The sequence below is a fragment of the Perca flavescens genome, chromosome 21, assembly GCF_004354835.1.
Source record: "Perca flavescens isolate YP-PL-M2 chromosome 21, PFLA_1.0, whole genome shotgun sequence".
NCBI classification, from domain to species: Eukaryota; Metazoa; Chordata; class Actinopteri; order Perciformes; family Percidae; genus Perca; species Perca flavescens.
In genome coordinates, this window is record NC_041351.1 from 10,089,216 (window position 1) to 10,111,153 (window position 21,938).

Here is a 21,938-nt window from a genome sequence, read left to right on the forward strand (position 1 = left end):
AAAGAGTATAAGACACCTACCAGGAGGGGTCCACCTGTGGTACCAGGGTTATCTGCAAAAACAAGAGAAAGATGCATTGTGGGAATCTGTCACTTGTGAATAGTATTTATTACTTTATTACTTTTCCTTGTTAGAAGTGGTGCAACAAATGACTGTGTTTCAATTTCAGTAAAAATAGTGAAGTTACCAATAAAAAACAAAGTGTCAGACTGAAGTTGAATCATCCAAATTATCCAAATGACCCCCATCTGCTGATTCGTTTTCATTAGAATTAGTTGTCATTCTCTCCAAGGAGCTAGTTTAGATAAGAAATGGCAGAAAAGGTTATCAACTCCGGGTGTATTTCCACTAATTTGATTTTATCAAGCAAAAGGATGACAAGGACATTGGATATCAACACTGTTTGGTCCCCAAGGTTCACTCACATCATAAGTAACTCAGTTTAAAGCAAGACAGGACGCATTTTCCAATTATTTTTTTGGAGGGGGGGGAGGGGGGTTTAACAGATTAAGTTAAGCAATAACACTATTTTGAAAAAAATAACTCATAATTACTTTTGTGGAATTCTGCTGTTTTTTTTTCAAGAAATGTTTGTCTGTGTGTGTACCTGAGCGTCTGTCCGGCTCAGCCCTGCTGTGGTGATGGTAACTGCGTTTTCCCAGCATGCCGTGGGGGCCGTGTGGGAGAGAGGAGAGGAGGCGTCGAGGGGGAGGCGTCTGCAGGCCCGGAGTGCGGTGGGAGCGAGGGGTGTGGGCTGCCGGACGGGACTCTGGAAGAGACACCACACTGGAGCTGCATCAACTGGCTCCTATAGACCATCTGACTCATTTTATTATTTTTTTTAACTCATATTCCTTTCATTCAGTACAATTTTACTGCTCAAACACTGATAATGATTTACCTAGAAACTGCAGAACACTGGTCAGAGTGCTCCTTTGGGCGGCTCTGGTTTTGGGTAGGCGAGTCCCCTGCCCTTCCGACACCCTTAACATGTCTAAACCAAACACACACACACATTTTACAAACCAGTGCAGTGCCTCTCAGATTGTATAATCTCCCTCTGCTCCCTCTATCTGAGAAACTGTTTAACATTTTTGCAGAATCATGCAAGTAAAAAACAAGGTTGAATTGTGATGAAATCAGGCCTGTCAAGAAAAAAAAAACAACCTGTCAGGATGAAACCACTTTTCATGTTTAAAATGAATGATGCAGTTGTTGATTGAAGTGTGCCAATCACTCTGCGGTGGTGACTTACTCTAATCTCTACCCACATGCATATACAGAAATGTAATTGCATGCTCACATGCACACAAAAACATATTGTAAACATACATACATTAAAACATGAAAGTTTTATGACAGCAGGCACTGAAGGTTTACTCCATGCTGGGGTGGGGTGGGGGGGGAGAGGCGTGTCTTTATGGTTCCTCTGAGTGTGGTGGAGTTGATGGACAGAGAACACAGGACACATGAAGCACAAGGACTCGGAAGAGATGTTTTCAGGTGTGACTTTATTGGAGGTCTACTCTCACATTCACACAGTGATGAAAGAAAAGAGCAAAAAAGAGGCAGAAGGTGAGATGAGAATATTGCAACAGTTGTTAGAAAGTGAAGGACGAGGAGGCAAAGTAGAGGGGAGAAATGTCTCTGAATGGCAAAGCGAGAAGAGGCAACATGATGGATTCATATGAATATTGCATGATTTGAACACAGGAGAACAGCTGAGTGGATGGTATGGCGAGGGACCATCCAAGAGGACGTGGTCCAGTTGATGACTCTAAATGGGTAAGCCTGATCTCCATTGGGAGATGCAGCCAACAGCAAAGAAGTCAAGAGCAGCTGGTTAGTCTTTGTAACAAACAAAAGAAAAGTCCTAACTTCGGCTTCAACCTTCCTTCTTTCAAGTTTTATCAGTCCAAATCCATCTAAAGCTCATTATCGACCCAAACACAATTCATTTTGTCAAACACACATGATTAACAGCATGAGAGAAAATGAGTGTGCAAAAAGGAACAAAAATGCCTTAAAACACACTGAAGCGGAGTTTCAGTATTTACAATAAACATTCGTGGTTGAGACAACTAGTTCTGCCAGGACAGCAGAGTGGGCACGCCTGTACCAGGAGCGCCGTGCAAAATAGAGCTTCTCTTATCAAAATACATCTTCTCTACAGCTAACTTCAGCAAGTACACAGCTCAGACTAGATGAGCTCTAATGGATTACAGTCTACTTGTTAATGACAGGAGCAAATTCAGTTATTATGTGCGTTTTCAAAGTGTGTGCAGATGTGCTTGTGTAAAATAGCCCTGTTAAAACCAATAAATCTTTGTGTTTAACTCCAACAATGGCTTTGAGTTCACAGTGACCAAGAACCATATTAGATAAAGAAATAAAAATAAAATAAAAACACGAATGAAAAGATGATCAAACTCATCGTTATGAGGACAGGCAGTCTTTATTGGAAACAGGGGATGGGAGAATACAAAAAACAAAATAATAATAACAATAATAATAAAAACAGAAAGAGAGACAGACGGGGGGCAAAGATGGGGGTTGATGGTGGGGCAGTCAGGGTGATGAGAGAGTTTGTGTGTGTGTGTGTGTGTGTGTGTGTGTGTGTGTGTGTGTGTGTTTCAGTATGTCTGCATATGTTGTGTTTTGTCTGCAGGTGTGTCCATGTGGCAGAAGTTAGGAGGAATTGAAAGAGCTCTTACACTCTGCCTTTATGGCCCCACAGTTAATGGGGACAAAGGGCCGGCGCGCAGCACGGCGCAGCCTGATGATGTCACGGCACATATGCCGGGCCAGCTTGGTGAGGCGGGTAGCCTGCAGCAGGAAAGCCTGCTTGGTCTTCATGGAGGACTTGGGGCTGCCGCTGTTTCGCATCGGCACCATGTGGTTGGACTGGCGAGGAGCATGACCCCGTGAGCGAGGCTCCTGGGAGAGAAGGAGGGACAGAGAAAAGGCCACTGAATACAGTTATACTGAGGACAGAAGTTAAAAAACGGCTTTAAAAAAAAGGCAGATTTTTCTTAATCAGCTTCTTACTATGAGCGATGTGGTCCTACAAGAACACAGAACTGTATGTCAAAGTGGGAACGGTTTTGATTATTTTGCATGAGAGATTTCAGGATGTGTATGTTTTTTTTTTTGGGGATTGTTGCTTATTTAGTCCCAAATATTTACTGTTGACTTCTTCAGATTTGAAACGTTTTTAGGGCCTTCAACGCTTTAAAACCAAATGCTTGCCCAGCGTCCCAGTCCCTTTCCAGGCTTTTGTTTTCTGTTTGACCAGCCTCGACAACACAATTCATTTTATTTTGAAAGTGTGCTAATATCACAGTTATGAAAGCTGTCATTTTTAACTGCTTATGTCTACGTGTTATACTTAATAACAAGGTAAACATTTTAGCACCACGAAGAGACATTGACACCAATTTATATGACCAAAATACATTTTAGTTTTGAAATAAAAATTCATGAAAAACAAAAACGTGCAAGCCAAATGTTGGCAGTTTATTACATTCCACCTAGCTCAAACAAATACTGTCAAATACAACAATAAATCCTACCTTCATTAAGGTTAATATGTTCAGTTTTTGTTGGAATTGTTATAGAGAGGTGTTAACTCAACTGTATGGTCATTTTGGACCATTTTGGTCGTTTTGTTGATTACTAATATTTCCTCCAAAATGATCATAAAGTTGAATCAGCACCTTATTAAAAACAAATTATATTTACATTATAACCTTTCTGAAGGTGGGAATTGTTGCAGGGCTGTTGTATAGAGTGTACATTGTGGAACAAAAGTTGTGGCTACAATACACCTTTTTTCTACAGCAGGAAAAGCAAAGGTGTAACTAAAAAATATTGTTATTAATAGCACGCAGGCTCACTAACATTTTACAGGGATAGTTTAATCAAACGCAGCCATCATTTATGTTATTTATTACACCTGTACAGACAACAGGGACGGCTTCGGGTCTCTGTAATGCGTCCTATGCAAATTAATCTCTAACAAAGAAAATCTGTAGACCAAAAATGGACTTCTAGATTAAAATGCTGTAATGGGAAAACATCAGCAGGAAAAAGGGTAGACTACGGTGTGGCAGCTGTGTAGCATTTTAATGCCAGTTACATGAAATGCAGGACAACGTTTTCATTCCAGTGCCATCTGTAGACCTATGGAAGCTAAATCTTTTAACTGGTCAGTTTTCTTACTCAAACAAATGATCCACACAGTAAAAGTGGAAGGTGTGTGAATGCATTAACAGCTAATATGTGAGATAAAGGAAGTGATGTTTTGAGCTCACTGAATAATTGATGTTTGATGACAGCTCTCATGTATAATGTAGATGTTAAACTTTACTGAGCTGCAGTTGTGCGAATTTGGAATTTGTTTTATATTTTATAAAAGCATCTTTAATACAGTATTTTGGGATATAAGCAAATCTCCCCCAGCACGCCCCGTGTGTTTTACATCTGTGCCTTCTGACTGAGCTTACATTGGTTGCTGGACTGGGGGAGGTCCTCTCCTCTGGGGCCTCTGCTCTGCTTGGCATCTTCAGGCCTCCGTACTTCTTCCAGTACATCCAACAGGAAACGCAAAGGCGGCACTGCATGTTTGGAGGCCCCCATGAGTACCACTGGGCTGACTGCATGGCTGTTAATGCACAAAATGCATTAACAAAAGGTTAGAAGCATTGCAGCAGAAAACTGGTTCAAAGACACTCAGCATATTGATCTCTTCTTCCACTGTCTCTAGTCTCTCCTTAATGATTTTATCAATGTTTACAGATCCGATCAAATAACACTCATGCCTGCTACTGACTGATGAGATTAGTACGTTTTTGTGACTTATACAGACTCTGTCCGCACAAATGTAATGGTATGCAGGATGAAAGAAAGTATATAGTATGGTGGGTTATTGTTTGGATTTTGTTGCGGTTGCTCATCCGTTCTGTTTCTTATTGAAGCAAGACATTAAACCACAATATATTGAAAGCAGAAATCAGTGACTGCCATATACAGTAATCTATCAATTCTGAGATATTTTGTGATTCTCATTTTGCTCTGCTCACAAATCGATGGGATTCTACTACTACAAACATATCACTTTCTGTTGCTGCTTCACATTCAAAGCTCTCTGCCAGTCAAACAGCTTTATCTTACTAGTTAGTGAGTGCTAGCTCCCTGGCGCACTTCTTCTGACACAAAACTAGTTTGTGCGTTTAAGGTAGAAAATGCTGTTCAAAAAAATTATCCAAACAAAATATTGATAAAAGACGTTTGATAAAATCATTTATCATAGCAAAAATGCCAAATATTCAGTTTGCAGATTCTTAAATGTAAGGATTTGCACTTTTCGCTGAGATTTATCATTGTTAATGAAATATTTTGGCAATTTAAAGACATCACACCTCATGAAATTGTCAAATTGGATCAGTAACAGCTGCCAAAATAAATAAGACACGCAGGAACGCATCTTTTCCCCCCACACACACACACACACACACACACACACACACACACACACACACACACACACACACACACACACACAACACACACACACACACACACACACACACACACACACACACACACACACACACACACACACACACACACACACACACACACACACAAACTCACTATAGCAGCTCTCGCAGGCTCTGCCCCCGCCTGCTGCATGGTAGGCCCCAGGGCCCGCTCCATTCACTGTCGCCATCTTGCCATTAGTCACTGAGATCTGGTTGGGGTTGGGCTTGTTACTGTCAAGAGAGAAGAACAGGAGGAGATTTAAGAAACTGACAGCAGCTGTTTAAATCAAAACATAAATTATGCATGAAAAAACACAGCTACAGTAATAATACCAACATCTATAAATGTCAAATGAAGTGACTTACTATGTGGGGATATAAACCTGCTTCAGTTTGCTCTCTGCCTCTGCTGCCTTCAGTCTCTTCTGCTCAGAGACAAACACATTGGATTGATTTATTAGTAACAAAAAAAAATCAACTGCTCCGTTTGATAAAAATCCTCTAAGACAGTTTGACACCTTTCAAAATTAACTCCGATAGGCATTACGATGATAATCAATAAATGTGACTATTCCTTCTTAAAAAGGTGTTGTTTTCTTTCTTCTTGACAGTTTGCAGTCCCCTACTGAAAAATCCATGGGCATGAAAAGTTAACCCTTCAGACCAGTTTGTAAGAAAAATTCACGATTTAAATTTGGCTGATGCTTTTATCCAAAGTGACCTCTTCTCTCAGAGCTGTGTACCTGTAAAAACGCTTATGGTGAGTGGCTGCGAGCAAAACCATATGCATTTCTTTTATATATCTGGGTACAAAAAGGATCAAATGCAGGTATTGTTTGACTGGAGAAGTTTCAATACTACTTGGTACTGGGATACTACGGTCAATACGAAAAACGTATACACATAAGAGAGGTAAAATAAAAAAAATAATCTTAAAAATAATTTTTTTTTTTGTTTGTTCTCATGTAAATGTAAAAAACGAGCTAGGTTTCAAGGATGCACACAATGTGTTTTAGTACAAAACACTAAATGTTTTGTTTGTAGAAAGTTTTACAGGGCACCTTTAAGCCATGTATTCAAAAGGTAAAAAGAAATTAAATTCTTACCATCACAGCAGGAAGCCATTAAAACATTTTTTATTTATTAGTTATTAGTTAGTAAATACTGATTGAGTCTCACCTGTTGCACATATCTGTCTGTGGTCTTCCACATGTAGTAGTACTCTATGATGCTAGTCAGAGACTTCCATGGCAGCTTCACAAAAGGATATAATGAAGAAGTGTGGAGAGAGGGGGGACGAGAAAGAGAGACAGAGAACAAATTAATGATATTAATATCTCATGTTCTTGCCATCTGGGTGCGAAAGCCTTCATATATATTCATGAACAAGAGGCATCGTGACCACAGAGGCTGAAAGCCCCAGACCAAAACACACACACACTCTCACACAGTGATTCACACATTTAATAAGTATTCATGAGCACCTGGTGCCCCTGCAGACACCCCCGCTTACACCCATATCCTGCTTTTATTGTACAGTACAGGTAGATGGTGGGAAGGAAAGTTCAATAGAAATAGTCACCCCTGTAAGCGTGGAAGGCGGCTGTTAAAATTGGTAACTTTGTCAAGTCAAGTGACGCTGGTCATCTTGAATTCATGAAGATTATAATGAATTCCCAGTGTGACAAGTTTTTGCTGAGGAGGAAGAACGTATCAAAACGTCCATAAACTTCTAGAAACTTCTAAAATCACTCCTGCAGCACAATCAAACTTCTCCACTTTGCATCAATATGCTAAGTAAGTTTAAAAAAGCCATACTTCCCCCTAAAATACAGCTAAACATACACAATTTCTGCTTTTTACTTTGGTCACTGGTGATTATGTTTGCTTAAGTTTATCACACGCTGCCCATGAACAGTATTAACACATGAATTCAAGCGGTCATTGATTAAGAAATTGAACTACCAGCACTGAACAGCCATCTTTCAAACCTTAAACACTTCTCTGGAAAAAGGAAAACACCTTATTTAGCCAACACAAAAAACGCTATAAAATGGGACCAAGATCAATAGATGGTGTAATAAACTGACTGTACATATGTTATTTACTAACTAAAAAGTACATTTAGTGTTGAGTTACTTTTTAAACAAACTACAGATAATGAATGTTCTTAACTCAGGACAAACTAGATGTTGAGAAATGTAGCACATTTTTGCGGTTCTTCTTGTCTCATCTTCTCATGAAGACAAACTAATTTTGTTATTCTGACATTCAGTTTTAGTGTCCAGGGGGGAAAGATTAGCCATATTTAGGGCTGACTGAGCTACCTAAAACTTGTAAAATTATGCAAAATAACATCATAAAACACCTTAACACCCAATACAAAAAACTTAAAATTACTCATTTAAACATAACATAAAAATATTTTAGGATATGTTTGATGTCAAGAGTTTGGGCCCAGTAATATACTAGGTATATTATATATAGTCATGGATCGGAACAATAAATATAATAGAATACAATATTTTTGTTTAAATGCTTTCTATTTATTACTTAAAGTCGTAAAACACAGCACTTTCAAGCCAGGGAGCGGAGTTTGCTTTCCTGGGGAACACAAAGGACTTTCACCCTGGAAATGCATGTTCCTTGGGAGTGTTTTAATCCAAACCACAATCTTTTTCCTAAACTTAACTAGTCTTTTGGGGGCCTAAACTTAACTGTTGGTTTTTTTTCAACGTTTTTGACGCTTTTTTCAATTTGTTTTTGCTTTTTCCAACGTTTTAAATTGTAACATTTTTCTTCTACACATTTTCAGCGCTTATTTCTATGTCCCATATTTTCTGATATAAAACAAAAATTGAAAACGGGTCAATGTGACCCAAAGTCAACACAAGGGTTAAACTAGTTAAACTAAACCATAATGTCCGCTGAAACGGCCAGCATTTTGCATGCCCTGTAGTTGGCTCAAAGCCCCCTTTTCTCGGATAACTCAACTACCAACTGCCGCTGATACGACAGAAATGTAGCCAGCTTCATGGCTTTTCGAGTTCTTCCGCTCCTCCCGTAGCCATGACAGTATCTATCGACTGCTTTTAATATGCTCCTTTTACGTGAACATACAACTGATTTTCACATGCGCCGTTCACGTGAACAGAAAATTGCATTGTCTGTATCTTTTCACGGCAACCCTCCACAGAGATTAATCAGCCTACTTTAAATAACAGAGGCAGTAACAATTTATTTCACATTGTTATTATTGTTAAACTCTGGCCCACGGATCAACTATGGTCCGTTACACCACTATTATATACACATTACACATCACACTTACAAAGTCTTGTCGAATGTCGTTGAAGTCTTTTCCGTATTTTTCTAGTGCCTCTTCGAACATGGCAGCTTCCGAGGCACTCCACTCCTCCATCTCATCCCTGCAGAGCACCGGGCCGCCCGCTGGGACCAGTACACTCAGGGCACTAGACAGGTCGTAATTATGACGATGCAACGTGTCCATCGCATGGAACTGCAACAAATGGACACAGAGAGGGTGTTACAAACTATCAAAGGACTCTTTAATTGTTTAATTTGTGCAACAAAAGAGCATGGACTTGGTGTGTGTGTGTGTGTGTGTGTGTGTGTGTGTGTGTGTCCGTCCAACTCACCAGTGTGATATCTCGTGAGGCAGCAGCTGCACTCATGTGTAAGCTTGGCTGTCTAACCGAGCTGCTGCAGTCCAACGCTCGAGCAAAGGTCCCAACCGCCCTGAAAAATGACAAAAAACAAACAAACTTGCAGAAAATATATATATAAAAAAATACAGTGAGATTCATGTACCGGTTCACTACTGCATAATTACAAATCGTGGTCAAAAGGGTTCATTGTTTTTGTTTATTGCTTTACAGATAAATAACCAGACACAGCTGCACAGCGCTGAATATGTTTACAGTTAATAGGAAGCAAAAAAAATGGTGTGCCATCACAAATGAGCCGATCATAACTATCACAAAAAATGATTAGACTAAAGTTTCAAAAGTGATTTAGAAAGTCTACTTTTATTACAAATTTCATCCATTTTTATTTCCAAAATATACTGCGATAAATTCACATATATTTTTTCGAAGAATAACAAAATGAAAACAATGAGCCATACTTTGGAGCTTTCCCTCAAATAACAATATGAATTTATTACATTCGCAATTTATTTGCATTATCATCTAGAAACAGAGGTCCTGAATGATGTAAGCTTCTCTGCAGTGAGAGTTTTAATACTCTTAATACAAATTGTTCCATTCATTCCATTTGTCCGTTAGTGAGTTTAAGCAGTTGCAGCTGTAGACCGGAGGTTCATAACATCCTGTAATTGTAGACATCAGAGGTGAAAGGTCTTACCGTGCCACCACTAGGAATTGGTCTATCTGTTTGCTGGTAAGTGGACACTCTGGATACCACAGCTTCTCTTCCAGCTTGGACTGGTCCCTGTCATCTGCCTCACCTGCAGAACACACAGAGGCAACAGCTTACAGACAGCACGGGAGCTTGAGGCCAAAGGTGAAGGAAGTGAAGAATAATTTGGGTACTGCGAGATGTTGTAATCATGGCTATCAACCCACGAGATTGCTCTACCTCTTTTGGTAGAGCTAGTTATTTAATCTGTACACAATCTACTTCTATCTGTAAATGTCCACATAAATATAATGGTTCTGGACAGAAGAGGGTATTTTTGTTGGTTTCTTCCACTATTAAATTTATACATGTTTGTTTTAATGTACAGTAGGAGCTCCATCTTATTGTCCAATACGGTCAAATACAAAGTATTTTAGCTTGACAGCTTTAAAGAGGGCAAAAAGTAGCAAAATTACAACCCCAAAATCTCTAATGTGGATGCTGAACAGACATTTTACAACTTTTGTTTACAATAGCAAGTCATTATTTTACTTTTCCCCACTCAAGCTGTAAGGTGGTCAACTTTTCTGGAATATTGACTTTAGTTACCATTAATAATTGGTAATGTTTTCAAGCTGCATGTGTGAAAGAGGCTTAAAATAAAATCATGTTGCAATATCAACCATTCATGGTCAACTGGGGGCACTCTATAATCAAGGTGTCAGTCATGTGCTTTATCTCCAACTAAACCTCTTTAGTCTCTCCTCTTTCTTCAACAATGATAAAAAGCAGGTATTGTCTCCATTATTAGAACAAAGCCTGCATATTCTCATCGCTCCACAGAGGAACCTGCCTTTCCCCACTGTAACCCTTTGAGAACTATCACACACACACTCGAGGTGTGTATCAATTTTGACACGGTTGTAAACAACAAAGCCAGTAGGTATAATTAAATAAATCATGCTTTCTGACTGACCCTCTTGTAGCATTTCAGGTACATCTGCCTGAAAGCGTGGCCCCACTCTGATCTCTCCTTTGTCGGCCAGCAGGGTCTTCTGTGTTGGGTCGTACACCAGTGAGTAGAAAAATGTATCCTGAAAAGAACAACACGCCAATCAGCCACAATATTTTAAGCTACAGGGGTTTTACAAAGGTTCTAATGTCATCTTCTCTATTCTAAATTTGAACCTTAAACTTGACTCCCAGTGTGAAATGCTGATGAAAGAGCTGCACGAAATTCTGCAGGTAAACCTGTAAATTCCAGATGTTGTGTAAAACAGTAATCTTTACTGTAATCTCTGCAAAAACAGTAATAGGTCAAAAGATGAAGTTTTAGTGGTAAATGAAGATAAATGTTGCAACTGAAAAATGTGCCTTTTCTAGAGCTGAAACAAATTAACAATTAGCCAATCAACAGAAAAACAATATGCAACTATTTTAATAACCAAACAGTCCTAATATACTTTACTACTAGCATCTAAAATATTTGAGGATTTGCTTATTTCTTTGCATTATGTTATAATAAATGTAATAGTTTTAGTCTTGAGGTGTTTGTTGGACCAAACGAGTAATCTGACATCATCATCATGGGTGTTAAAAAAATTCCCTATTTTCTTACATTCTATGGACTAAAGTATAAATCAAGAAAACAATCAGCTGATTGACAATGAAAGTAATTGTTAGCTGCAGCCATAGACCTTAGAAAAAAGTATGACTAGACCTACTATGAAACTAGCAAAAACCAGTAAGAGATGACAAGTTTTCTGTTCTCTGGCTCACCTCTTTGTCAAGGTATGAAAGAACAGCTTCAGTCTCGTTCAATAATGCGACACTGCACTTTCCCCTAATAGGGAGAGAGAGAGAGGGAACATGCACCATGTAACACACAGACACAGGAAGTGAGCAACACTCAATTTGTCTGTTCATGGCTGGATGAGTGACTATCCATGGGCAGTGCCTGCAGATGGTTGGGGTTGGGGTTGGGGTTGGGGTTTGTGTGTGTGTGTGTGTGTCTTTGTAAAGTACCTGATGTGTGTCGCAGGTAGACTCTCATACTGCCGGGAGAGGAAGAGCTCTCTGTGGCGAAGCTGGTGTTTCTGTTTTTCTGTTAGGTCTGTCTCTGTCGGGCTCTCCTTCTCTTCTTCCAACTCCTCTGCAAAAGGCACACATGAGAGAAAATGACACCAGCAAACATATTAGACAAGGCACTGATGTTAAAAATCCATGTATCAGAGGCAATTTGAAGAAAAATGACACAAGAAACATGACAGTGGCTTACCCGTGACAGATAACAGACCAACACATCAAAGTCACAAATGGTTTCAGACAAATTCATCCATTTATCTCGAAGGATTCATAAAACACCACTTAATGATATTTGTTAGAACTGTGCTGTCTTCAGATCTAATACAATACCCTGGTAAAATGGCTCTTGAGGGCTTTGCAATCACCAACTATTGCTGCCATCCATTAACAACGCCCAAGCTATTATGCCCATAAATACTGGATTAGCTCCAGCCGAGTCAGCACATGACATGCAGCAGAAAGACATTTAAGTCAGTATTGCATGGTGCAGGCATACACTTAGATAAACAGAGATCTATTATAACACCAGTTGTTTTCACTCTCTAGTATTGACACTAGTACTGATTCACATCGTTAGAAAATCCTACAGATCCCCCATTTCCACCTCTGCATACGTGGCTAATTGTTGCGTGAAGTGGACACAGCCTCACTGTTTTCCGATCTGCTCTCTTTCTAGGTATCTATATCTGTATTCTAAGAAATTTAGAACACAGAACTGTTGCGTGATGATTATCACAGAATAAGCCTGGCTAAAAACACTTATCACGGACGGCAGCTAACAGCTAGCAGGTCGAGCTAGCTACCGGCAGGATAGAGACAGGGTAGGTGAATTTAAACAATGTCTGAGTTGAAAATGCATCTTGTTGTCACGTAAGGGCCCTGTTTATGTTGCACAGACATTTTAATTGCATTTTGTGTCTGTTAAGAGGCACAAAGGCACTCTAAAACTTGCCTCGACAACTGCCGTTTTAGCTCAGTGAAAGCTCGTAGACGTAGCTGCAGCTACTCTGTGTTGACCGCAACGATTTGGCTCGTATTTTTTTCTATCGACTTTACTCGCATATTTATAGCGATCAAGATTAATGTAAAAATTGGCCAAAATTCTCCTTTAACTTGTAGATAGTAACCTCCGCCAAGGTTATATTTTGTTTTGTCAGTTTGTTTGTTTGTCTGTCAGCAGGATTACAAAACAATTACTGGCTCGATTTTCATGACACTTGATGGAAGAGTGTTGGATGGGCCAAGGAATAGCCCAATACATTTTGGAGTTGATCTAAAAAAACTAATTATTTTCACTTTTGTGTACATGGTCAGATAGGGTATTTGTGCTGCATTCAAATGGTGTCGAAGTAATCGGAAAAATTTGTTCCCGACTGGGAAAATTCACACTGCATTAACATTGTGAGATAGGGCATGCCTTGGAAGAGGTCTGTGCTCTTAGAGTGCCTTTCTAGTTTGATTTTGTAGTTTGGTTATAAGTGCAGCTTTGACTCCTACAAATCTGCACATTGTGCTTTATTTCTGTAAATCACATTGTGCCTGTCCTTTTGTTTTCCTCCTAAACTAATCCAAGCCATACTTGTTTTTTTTATTGTTTTTGTTTTTTACAGTGGTAAGTGGTAGGCAGTGCTAAATCTTATTGTTAAAGCTTGTGAAATTGGCACAGTGCTGCGATGAGTGCATATGTCCCTGCAAACTCTATGATTTCTATTTTTATAGGGTTGCTTATGTTTAAAGAGTCAAGCCAAATCAGTAAAACTGGTTATCCACAACCAGATTGACCACACAGAGAGAATAGTATTTAGCCACACAAGACATTCCTGTCTTTGCTATCAGTGTTGATTTTCAGTCAAGTAAACTTTATAAACCATTCTTCACTGGGTCTCCTGCTGCTAACTTAATCAGCTCAGTCTTCCTCCTCGAAGATGTGAGATTGCTTTGGCAGAGGGGAGTTCTTTTATATATATATATATATATATATATATATATATATATATATATATATATATATATATATATATATATATATATATATATATATGTGTGTGTGTGTGTGTGTGTGTGTGTGTGTGTGTGTGTGTGTGTGTGTGTGTACTAACAACACTTCCAGTAATAAGTAATTGAGAAATAAATGTGATATATAAATAGCGGCATATTTTCACGCTGGAGCGCCTGTTCATGTGACTAAATGGTTGCACACCTGAAAAATAATAATCATATTGACAGTTAATGTTACTATGTGCACAGGATGTGCTAAGTGGAAAACTGACATTCAGCAGAAAGCCCATAATGACATTTTCCCTCACCAAAGTTGGCTGAAAAAGCAAATGAAAACCATAGCGTTTCAGACTGCTGCGTAATGTCCGTCCCATTACTTACGAATTGATCAACAATTTTAGTCATTGTGTCATTTATCAAGAAAACATACCAAATTCACAGATTCTCAAATTTGTAAATACATTTGTGTAAGGCTGCAATTAACAATTATTTAACAATATTGGGGCTTAGTCCATAGTTAACTTGCGATTAAGTGCAAATTAAACGCACATTTTTCATCTGTTCTGAATGTACTTTAAAAAAGGGATACTTCTCAATTTTTTAATGCTCTTATCAATATGTGAGTGGACAAACATGCTTGCTTTTTGCAAATGTTTATTTTTATTGCAACAATCCAAAACAATGACAAATACTGTCTATAATATTCTCCAGAATAACCTCAAAGGTACCGTATGCTCAAAAAATATGCTGAAGCATAATATGGCCAATTCAAGCAATTACTTACTTACTTACTTACTATCAACCAACAACGGATGGTCATATTGACCCGATTGTAACATTACTTGGTAATACTAAGACAATGTAGTGTCCCACTTGTAAAGGTGAACTGAACCTCCCATTTTTTGAAGCAGCTCAGAACAAAACAATGGACCTTGTGCATTGTATTACAATGCTTGGTCAGCAACTGGTATTTGAGACTCAACGTACTACGCTGGTAACTCAATTCATATCGACAGTACAAGCTAATAACTTTAGTCTCGTCAAGAGAACCATCTGCAAGGGCTTTGGAACTGAACTTTCCATTCAAGAGACCCTTTTCTTTATCCATTTCTGCTCAAGGAGGTTTGTTACTGATAGCCATCCAAAATATAAATATTGCATTGCTTTTCGATTTCCTAAATTATGGAGCAGCCCGAGGCCCATATCACAGAAAGCTTTTGCGCTAATCGCGCACCCAAAATTTTGTGGCGTTAAAAGGAATCTGCGTTACATTATCGCGTTAACTTTGATGGCCCTAATGAATATACGTTATTGATAAATCTGCCAAATATTTTCTCGATTGAACCAAAGATATTCTATTTACAATGACAAAACAGAGAAAACACAGAATAGCTTCACATTTCTGAAGTTAAAACCAGCAAATGTAGCATTTTTGCATAAAAAAAGACTTGGATCTGATGATCCAAATGGTTGCTAACTAATTATCTGTTGATCAACTAACCGACTAATAATTTCAGCTCTACATTTGAGTTTGATGTATATTAATATACAGATTCTGAAGAAATTGTATTGTCTCTTACAAAACTGAATCGCTTGAAAGGAATTTTCATTCACATGTAACACCTGGGGAAAAAAAGAGCCGTTTTCTTCATATGAGCTCCAGACAATGTCCGACAATGTCCGAAATTGGCCTTTTACACACGTAGCACACAATAGGAGATTATGTGTGCCAGACATGACTGGACAAAGCGTTAAGGGAGCAGGACGTGACGCAAATTACACCGCAGTCATATAGCCGGTTCGTCATAAACAACAGAGTCTCTTGTCGTTCATTGGGTTTGTCTGGGGATTGCCTAAACTTGTTGTCTCTTCAGTTAGACATTTTCGTTGGCAGTCTTTGTGTAAATCACCCTTCTTCTTTACCCACAGATGTTTGCTTTCTTCCGGTTTCGCGCCAGCTTCATGAGAGAAACATCATCAACACGCCCAATCACTGGCTGCGAATTCTCTGGACAATGACCTGCTTTATTCACACGTGGGCTCAATTGGACATTATTCAGACATTGTACTAGGGAGCTGGCAGGGTAAAGTCTGTTTAATTTTCGTTCAAACTCATTCGAACATTAGCCTTCTCACATACAGCGCCTTTGGGTAATGTAATTTCAGGGTTGCAGTGCATGTGTGAAAGGGGCTCTATTGTGTGACAGGAGTTACTACTCACTTGCATGTTTGTCTGCAAGCTGGATGAGGCTGTGGGAGATGTCTCGTCTTCTGTAGAAACAAACCACCTTAGCCTCCACGTTCCCACTGGCCGTCTGAAACAGAGAGAGTAGAGAGATCCAGGTTGACTGAAAGCAGTAGCAACACCTCCCTGCACAAACCTCTACTTTCCCCAAGAGACCTGGCTACTTTGTGTACTCATCAAGCTATGCTGATATGACAGGCTGACCAGGGCAGCGACAGCACTTTGTATCAGATGATTGAATGATTGTCTCGCTGGATAATTAGGCTGACAGGCTCAAAGTCTCAGCCAATATTAAATGTGAATGATGGAGAGTGAAAGGATGTGGTGGTATGAGGTTTGAGAAAACTGCTTCCAACTTCTGCTGCTTTTCTAGGAAGGTTGTAGGTAAGAGCAGATGTATTTAATGAGTTTACACCTGAAGAATATGGACAAAATAACAGGAACACCTTATAATATATTGCAATAAATGCCCCACCACCAAAAGCTATGGCCACAAAAATGTAAAATCTCAGAAATCAAGTTGAATTAACCATTCTCTGTAACTGTGTTACATTGCATCATGTTGCAGGGTGTTCCTGTAACTTTGTCCACTCATTTATCACTGTACTAATGTTCAGCCTCAATATGTTTTTCTCAGACTGATACTGACCAGTGTGACATCTTCCCATCCGCATTATCTGATACTGGCATGCGTTTATTGGTGTATCTTGGTGCTCATGCAACACAGGAAAAGCTTTTCTGACATGCCTGTTAAAGAGGCTTGTGTAGTAATAAAACAAAAGTTAGCTTTGGTCTGTTCTTAACTGACAGCTGACAGACATCTAGGTAATAAGTTAAAACAGGAAATTCTACAAATGATCAACCACTGGCAGAAAACAAACGTCAGACCACGTTGCTTTTCAAAGCTGGTATGAGCTGATCTTTAATCCAAAGCTATCTGAGCTCCTGAGATGTCTATTACAATAACCTCCTACATCTACACATACACTCCCACAGGTGTGTCCTGGGATATCAACTGCAGTTAGGAGACTGATCAAAATTAAAAACACTTCTAGTTACTGAATGCACGCACACTAGAGCTGTCAATCTTCCTCTATAAAATCATTCAAATTGTATTACTTATTATTTTTAATATTGAAATTATATTTGAATATTTAATGCTAAAATTCAACCTAATATTAATATTTACTACACTTCTCAGGCTTAAGCAGGATTTATGCTTCTGCGGAGGCTCTACGCAGCGCTTTCACCGTAGCCTACGTAAGTGGACTGAAGTTTATACTTGTGCATTGGTGTCTGCATTGATCTCTTTAAGAGAATAGCAGGGCGGCATGTGTGTGTGCGTGGGGAGTCTGTGGTAGAGCGAATGAGAGAGTGACGTGATTAACTTCGGAGGGAGAACCGATTCTAGAGGCATAGTGGGAGAAACAAAGGGTCTCCCCTGTGCTTTCTCACCACAGTCGGAAAGCTGTAGCAGGAAAAGTTAACCCTTTCCTTGATTTCATGTTGTTTATGGAGAAGAAGAACCAGGAAATGAGTAGGGGGAAATACAACGCTACCAAGCCACAGCCAAGCGGACCAGTCACAGTAGTTGAGGTCTGCATCGCCGCAACGTGTAGTTACATTGTTACAGGTGCACGTCAGGCTACAGTGTAGGGTCCGTATCTCCACGTACGTAGGTACATACCTACGGCATTGATTTAACGCAGAAGCATACACTGGCCTTTATGCATTGCCAATGCCACTATCAGCATGTGGTTGTTGTTATACGTTCTGTCCACTAGAGGGATTTCAAAAATTCGGTAGACCAAGGTGAGAAGGACGAGATTTGTTAACGTTAGCCAACACATTTGTAAAAAATAAACATTTGAATAGTATTTTCAGCATCCCATTAGTATTGATTTTTTTTAAACTATTCAAATTATATTTGACTTTCGGGAATTCATTCCAACAGACACACACAGACAGACAGACAGACAGACACACACACACACAAAAGTGGGGGGTGGGGATAGGAACAGGGAGGAATCCTAGCTATTCACCCTCAGGCAAAAAACAGCATAAACACACACAAAAGCGACACACAAACACTTCAGTACCTTGTTGAGTTCTTCTATCCGCCGGATCAGGTAAGGGTTACTGGAAGAGTTCTCAAAGAATACATAATCTGCAACAGAAAACCCACACTGATCACTTCTTTGTAATGATAGATTCGCCTGTGAGACCAAGTAAAAAATGATACACAGTGGTCACTTTATCACATGCACCTGAAAAATTAAATGTAATCCAATACAACAGCTCAACTTTACAAAGATAATTATGTTCATGTTTGATTGACACTGTCAAAGAGATATTCATTTAACTGTGTTTACCACTAAGTAGTGCTGGGCGATATGGAGAAAATCAAATATCACAATATTTTTTACCAAATACTTCGATATCGATACCGCAACAATATTGTAGGGTTGACTATTGGTGCTTTCAAAACATATTTACACAATGAGATTTTTGATAAATAATCATCAGTAATGTGGATATAATAACTAAGTGGGTAAAGGCAAATAATAGAACAGTTACAACAGTCTGGTAAGTTCAGAAAATGACATCACTTTACGGTAATGTAGTATTTAAAACCAGGAAAAGACAACACTTATGCCATATTACGATATAACGATATCCAAAATGTAAGACGATATCTAGTCTCATATCACGATATCGATATAATATCAATATAATGCCCAGCTCTACCACTAAGGTTGTAGTTTGCAGTAGTGTTGTATTGAGTAATTTTGCCCAACCCATTTAGAAACACAAGAGAGGGTAGTGGGGGGGGGATACATTAATTTCACCAATCTCTGAAAGTGTTACCAAGTTTACCATTATAATCCTCCTAAATGTAGAATTTGTGGCAGATCTGTTGTATTGGATTGCATTCAATTATATAAGTGTACCTAGAAAAGTGACCAGGGAGTGAACTTACATCTACACATGCAACCACTATCCCATTCCTAGTTCACAAAAAAAAAAAAGAACTGGAAACTGATTGAGTACAGTACTGTAGTGTTCTTCCTCAATTTGTTTTTAAATATAACATTGATCATTTAATGGTTCACCACTACAGTGGGTCCAAAACTATCAGCAATTGTTATAAACTGGGTAATTGTAATTAGCATATATCACAAAGAATATCAGATTAAGTTAAACAGTAGGGGTGGGAATCACCAGAGGCCTTACGATACGATATCATCACAATACGATATTATTGCAATTTCAAACATATTGCAATATTCTGCGATATATTGCAATTCATTACCTTTTTTCCCAACTTCAAATTATGTCCCCAAAAGGAAACTTTGTCAATATCTGTTTTATCTAGAAAGATACATTTCTCTGTTTGTTCATCTCACTTCAATTGTATTACTGCAAAATCAGATTGTCAAGCAGACAAACTGACCAACACAAATATCATAAAAGATCGATACTTGGCGTCTGTGTATCGATACAATATTGCCACAGAAAATATTGCGATACTATGCTGTATTGATTTTTTCCCCCACCCCTATTAAACAGGTCAAGGCAATTATAGGTGTACTGCAAGGTCTTCACAGCCTTTGAGACAGTCACCAGACTGTTATGATTTTGTGAGATAAATACATTCAGGTCAGGGATATATTTAAGTCATAACTGCTGATTTTCCACAGCTCATCAACAAAATCTGCATAAACATTTTTACCTAGCCTGAGGAGACAGAAACCCAGCCTGATTAAACTCTACCTGATCAGAATATACAGTACCTTTAAAAAAAAGTTTAGTCCATGTTATATGCTGCATTCAAGTGCTGTCTGAAATATTGTAATTACTATGCTCCAAGCACATACATAAGCCAGTGAAGAGGTAAATGTGTCGAAGTTGTCAAAGTTTGACATTAAGTCAGTGCATATAAATACAACAGTTGTCTACCTCTGGAATCAAAATGGTTATCCCCAGAGTCATATTGTTGTAACAGAATAAATTCCAGTCCCAACATGTAGGCGTATATTCTTATATTTGAGCTGACATTTGTTGCACAAAGTAGGACTAACTATATGTATAAAGAGGCAACATTTCCAAAAGACTAGTTTCAAGACAGATTTGTTATTATTTCATAAAGACATAAACTCCAATGCACTAACAAGCTTTAAGGTCTAGGAGCTGCAGTTTCCAAAGAGCACGTGAAGGCAGCAGAACTACAGCTGAGGTGACCATATGGACAACAAAACGTTACATTGATACGTTGTAACAACACTGCTATTCCAGTCAGTGATACACTGTTGCCAATAATATCACCTGTGCAAAGATGCTTAATGTTAATGTGTAGGCCTATGTGTCAACCATATATTCCATTTAAGATTAAACATAGTAGCCATGTAGCTAGATTGAAAGTAGGTTACGTGTGAATAAAAGTGTAACGTTTAATCCAACCCGAAGCAACGACGCCATGAATCGAGACAATTTGATGTTGAATTCCAGTACACTGCTAACAAGCTATCAAGTAAAGCCAATTTGCTAATTAATTGCGCTTGTTGTAACTGTAGGTGGACAGTGTGGCAATACATTGTGTCTAATGTTACCAAGATCGTTGATGCATTCCTCTAATACTGTAAAAAGAGCGCCACAGCTGCAATAATGCTAATCAGTGAAGCCTTTGCTAGTGCTAACGTTAGCTCAATAAGGACTCGTACTAATGGCTGCATGCCAGAAGAGGCAAATACAAAGGCAGGCTCAGACAGCCCGTGGTAACATTTTAACAAGCTTTTAAACACATGTCTAGCCGAGAGGTCCAACCGCGTATCGGTTACCCGTATCCCCGGTCTAACTATCCGAAAACCAAAGACCAACAAAGGTGCCGACAATTGAAATATATTTACATTGTAAGCTAGCCATTTAGCAAGCTCGCGGCTAGCTGTTGTGGCCACGACAAACGCGAGGCCTGACCCATTTTGAATCCCAAATATTTACAAATTCTCACCTTCCTGCTCCAACTTAATGCATCTCTATACGTGAAGTACAGTCGCATATCACTATTATATGCAAACAAACGAGAATAACGCCACATAATCCCTAGGGGATGCAAAACTGGAAGGGTTTCGGTTTGATAAAAAAGATCCACATTGACATACATACCTCCGACCCGGTACATGTTGGCCGCCATTTCTGCCCTCCCGGAGTGTTAACGTAAACCATAAACTAAGAGAAATAGAATAAATTAATAAAAACAATAAAGCCCAGTATCTTAAAAGGTAAAGGGTGCGATAAATTATAATCGTCGAGACTCCGGATGTGTACCCAAGCGAGAGAATTTTTGCCTAATCAACCCCCCCCCTCCTCCTCTAGGATTCACAGTATCCTTTACAATACAGTGAACTCTCGGCAGCCAAAAGAAGTCAGATCAACCCGAAAAACCACTGGCTGGTGACGTTGAGAGGGGGGCCGCGCACGCGCACACACACACACACACACACACACACACACACACACACTACACATGTACTGTTACCTTTACAAATAATACTTATTTGAAATAAACAATGTGTGCGTAATTTATTCCAAATGCAACCATAATTGTAATATAGCCTATATTTAGCAAGTGACGATAACACTTAGGCTACCCATATAACCAGGCTACTTAATATTATTAGCCTATGTAG

At 39.0% G+C, this 21,938-nt stretch overlaps 1 protein-coding gene across 1 annotated transcript; it reads right to left on the reverse strand.

The window, feature by feature from the left end:
- Positions 1-1,492: 1,492 nt before the first annotated feature.
- mta3 (metastasis associated 1 family, member 3) lies at positions 1,493-21,707 on the reverse strand. Its single transcript, XM_028568465.1, has 14 exons — positions 21,415-21,707; positions 18,351-18,418; positions 16,228-16,321; positions 11,949-12,075; positions 11,703-11,766; positions 10,900-11,017; positions 9,930-10,032; positions 9,203-9,302; positions 8,875-9,063; positions 6,723-6,797; positions 5,910-5,968; positions 5,656-5,774; positions 4,506-4,663; positions 1,493-2,937 (listed from the first exon to the last, which is right to left on the reverse strand). The coding sequence occupies exons 1-14, from the start codon at positions 21,440-21,442 to the stop codon at positions 2,689-2,691; spliced, it is 1,551 nt and encodes a 516-aa protein (XP_028424266.1). The 5' UTR covers positions 21,443-21,707; the 3' UTR covers positions 1,493-2,688.
- Between the last annotated feature and the right edge of the window lie 231 nt (positions 21,708-21,938).

Coding starts and splice junctions, on each gene's coding strand:
- mta3 (XM_028568465.1), bottom strand. CDS start 21,442: ATGGCGGCCAACATGTACCGGGTCGGAG. Junction 11,018..11,702: donor TTTCATACCTTGACAAAGAG/GTGAGCCAGAGA, acceptor TGTTCTTTTCAG/GATACATTTTTCTACTCACT. Junction 10,033..10,899: donor ACCTGAAATGCTACAAGAGG/GTCAGTCAGAAA, acceptor TGTGTTCTGCAG/GTGAGGCAGATGACAGGGAC.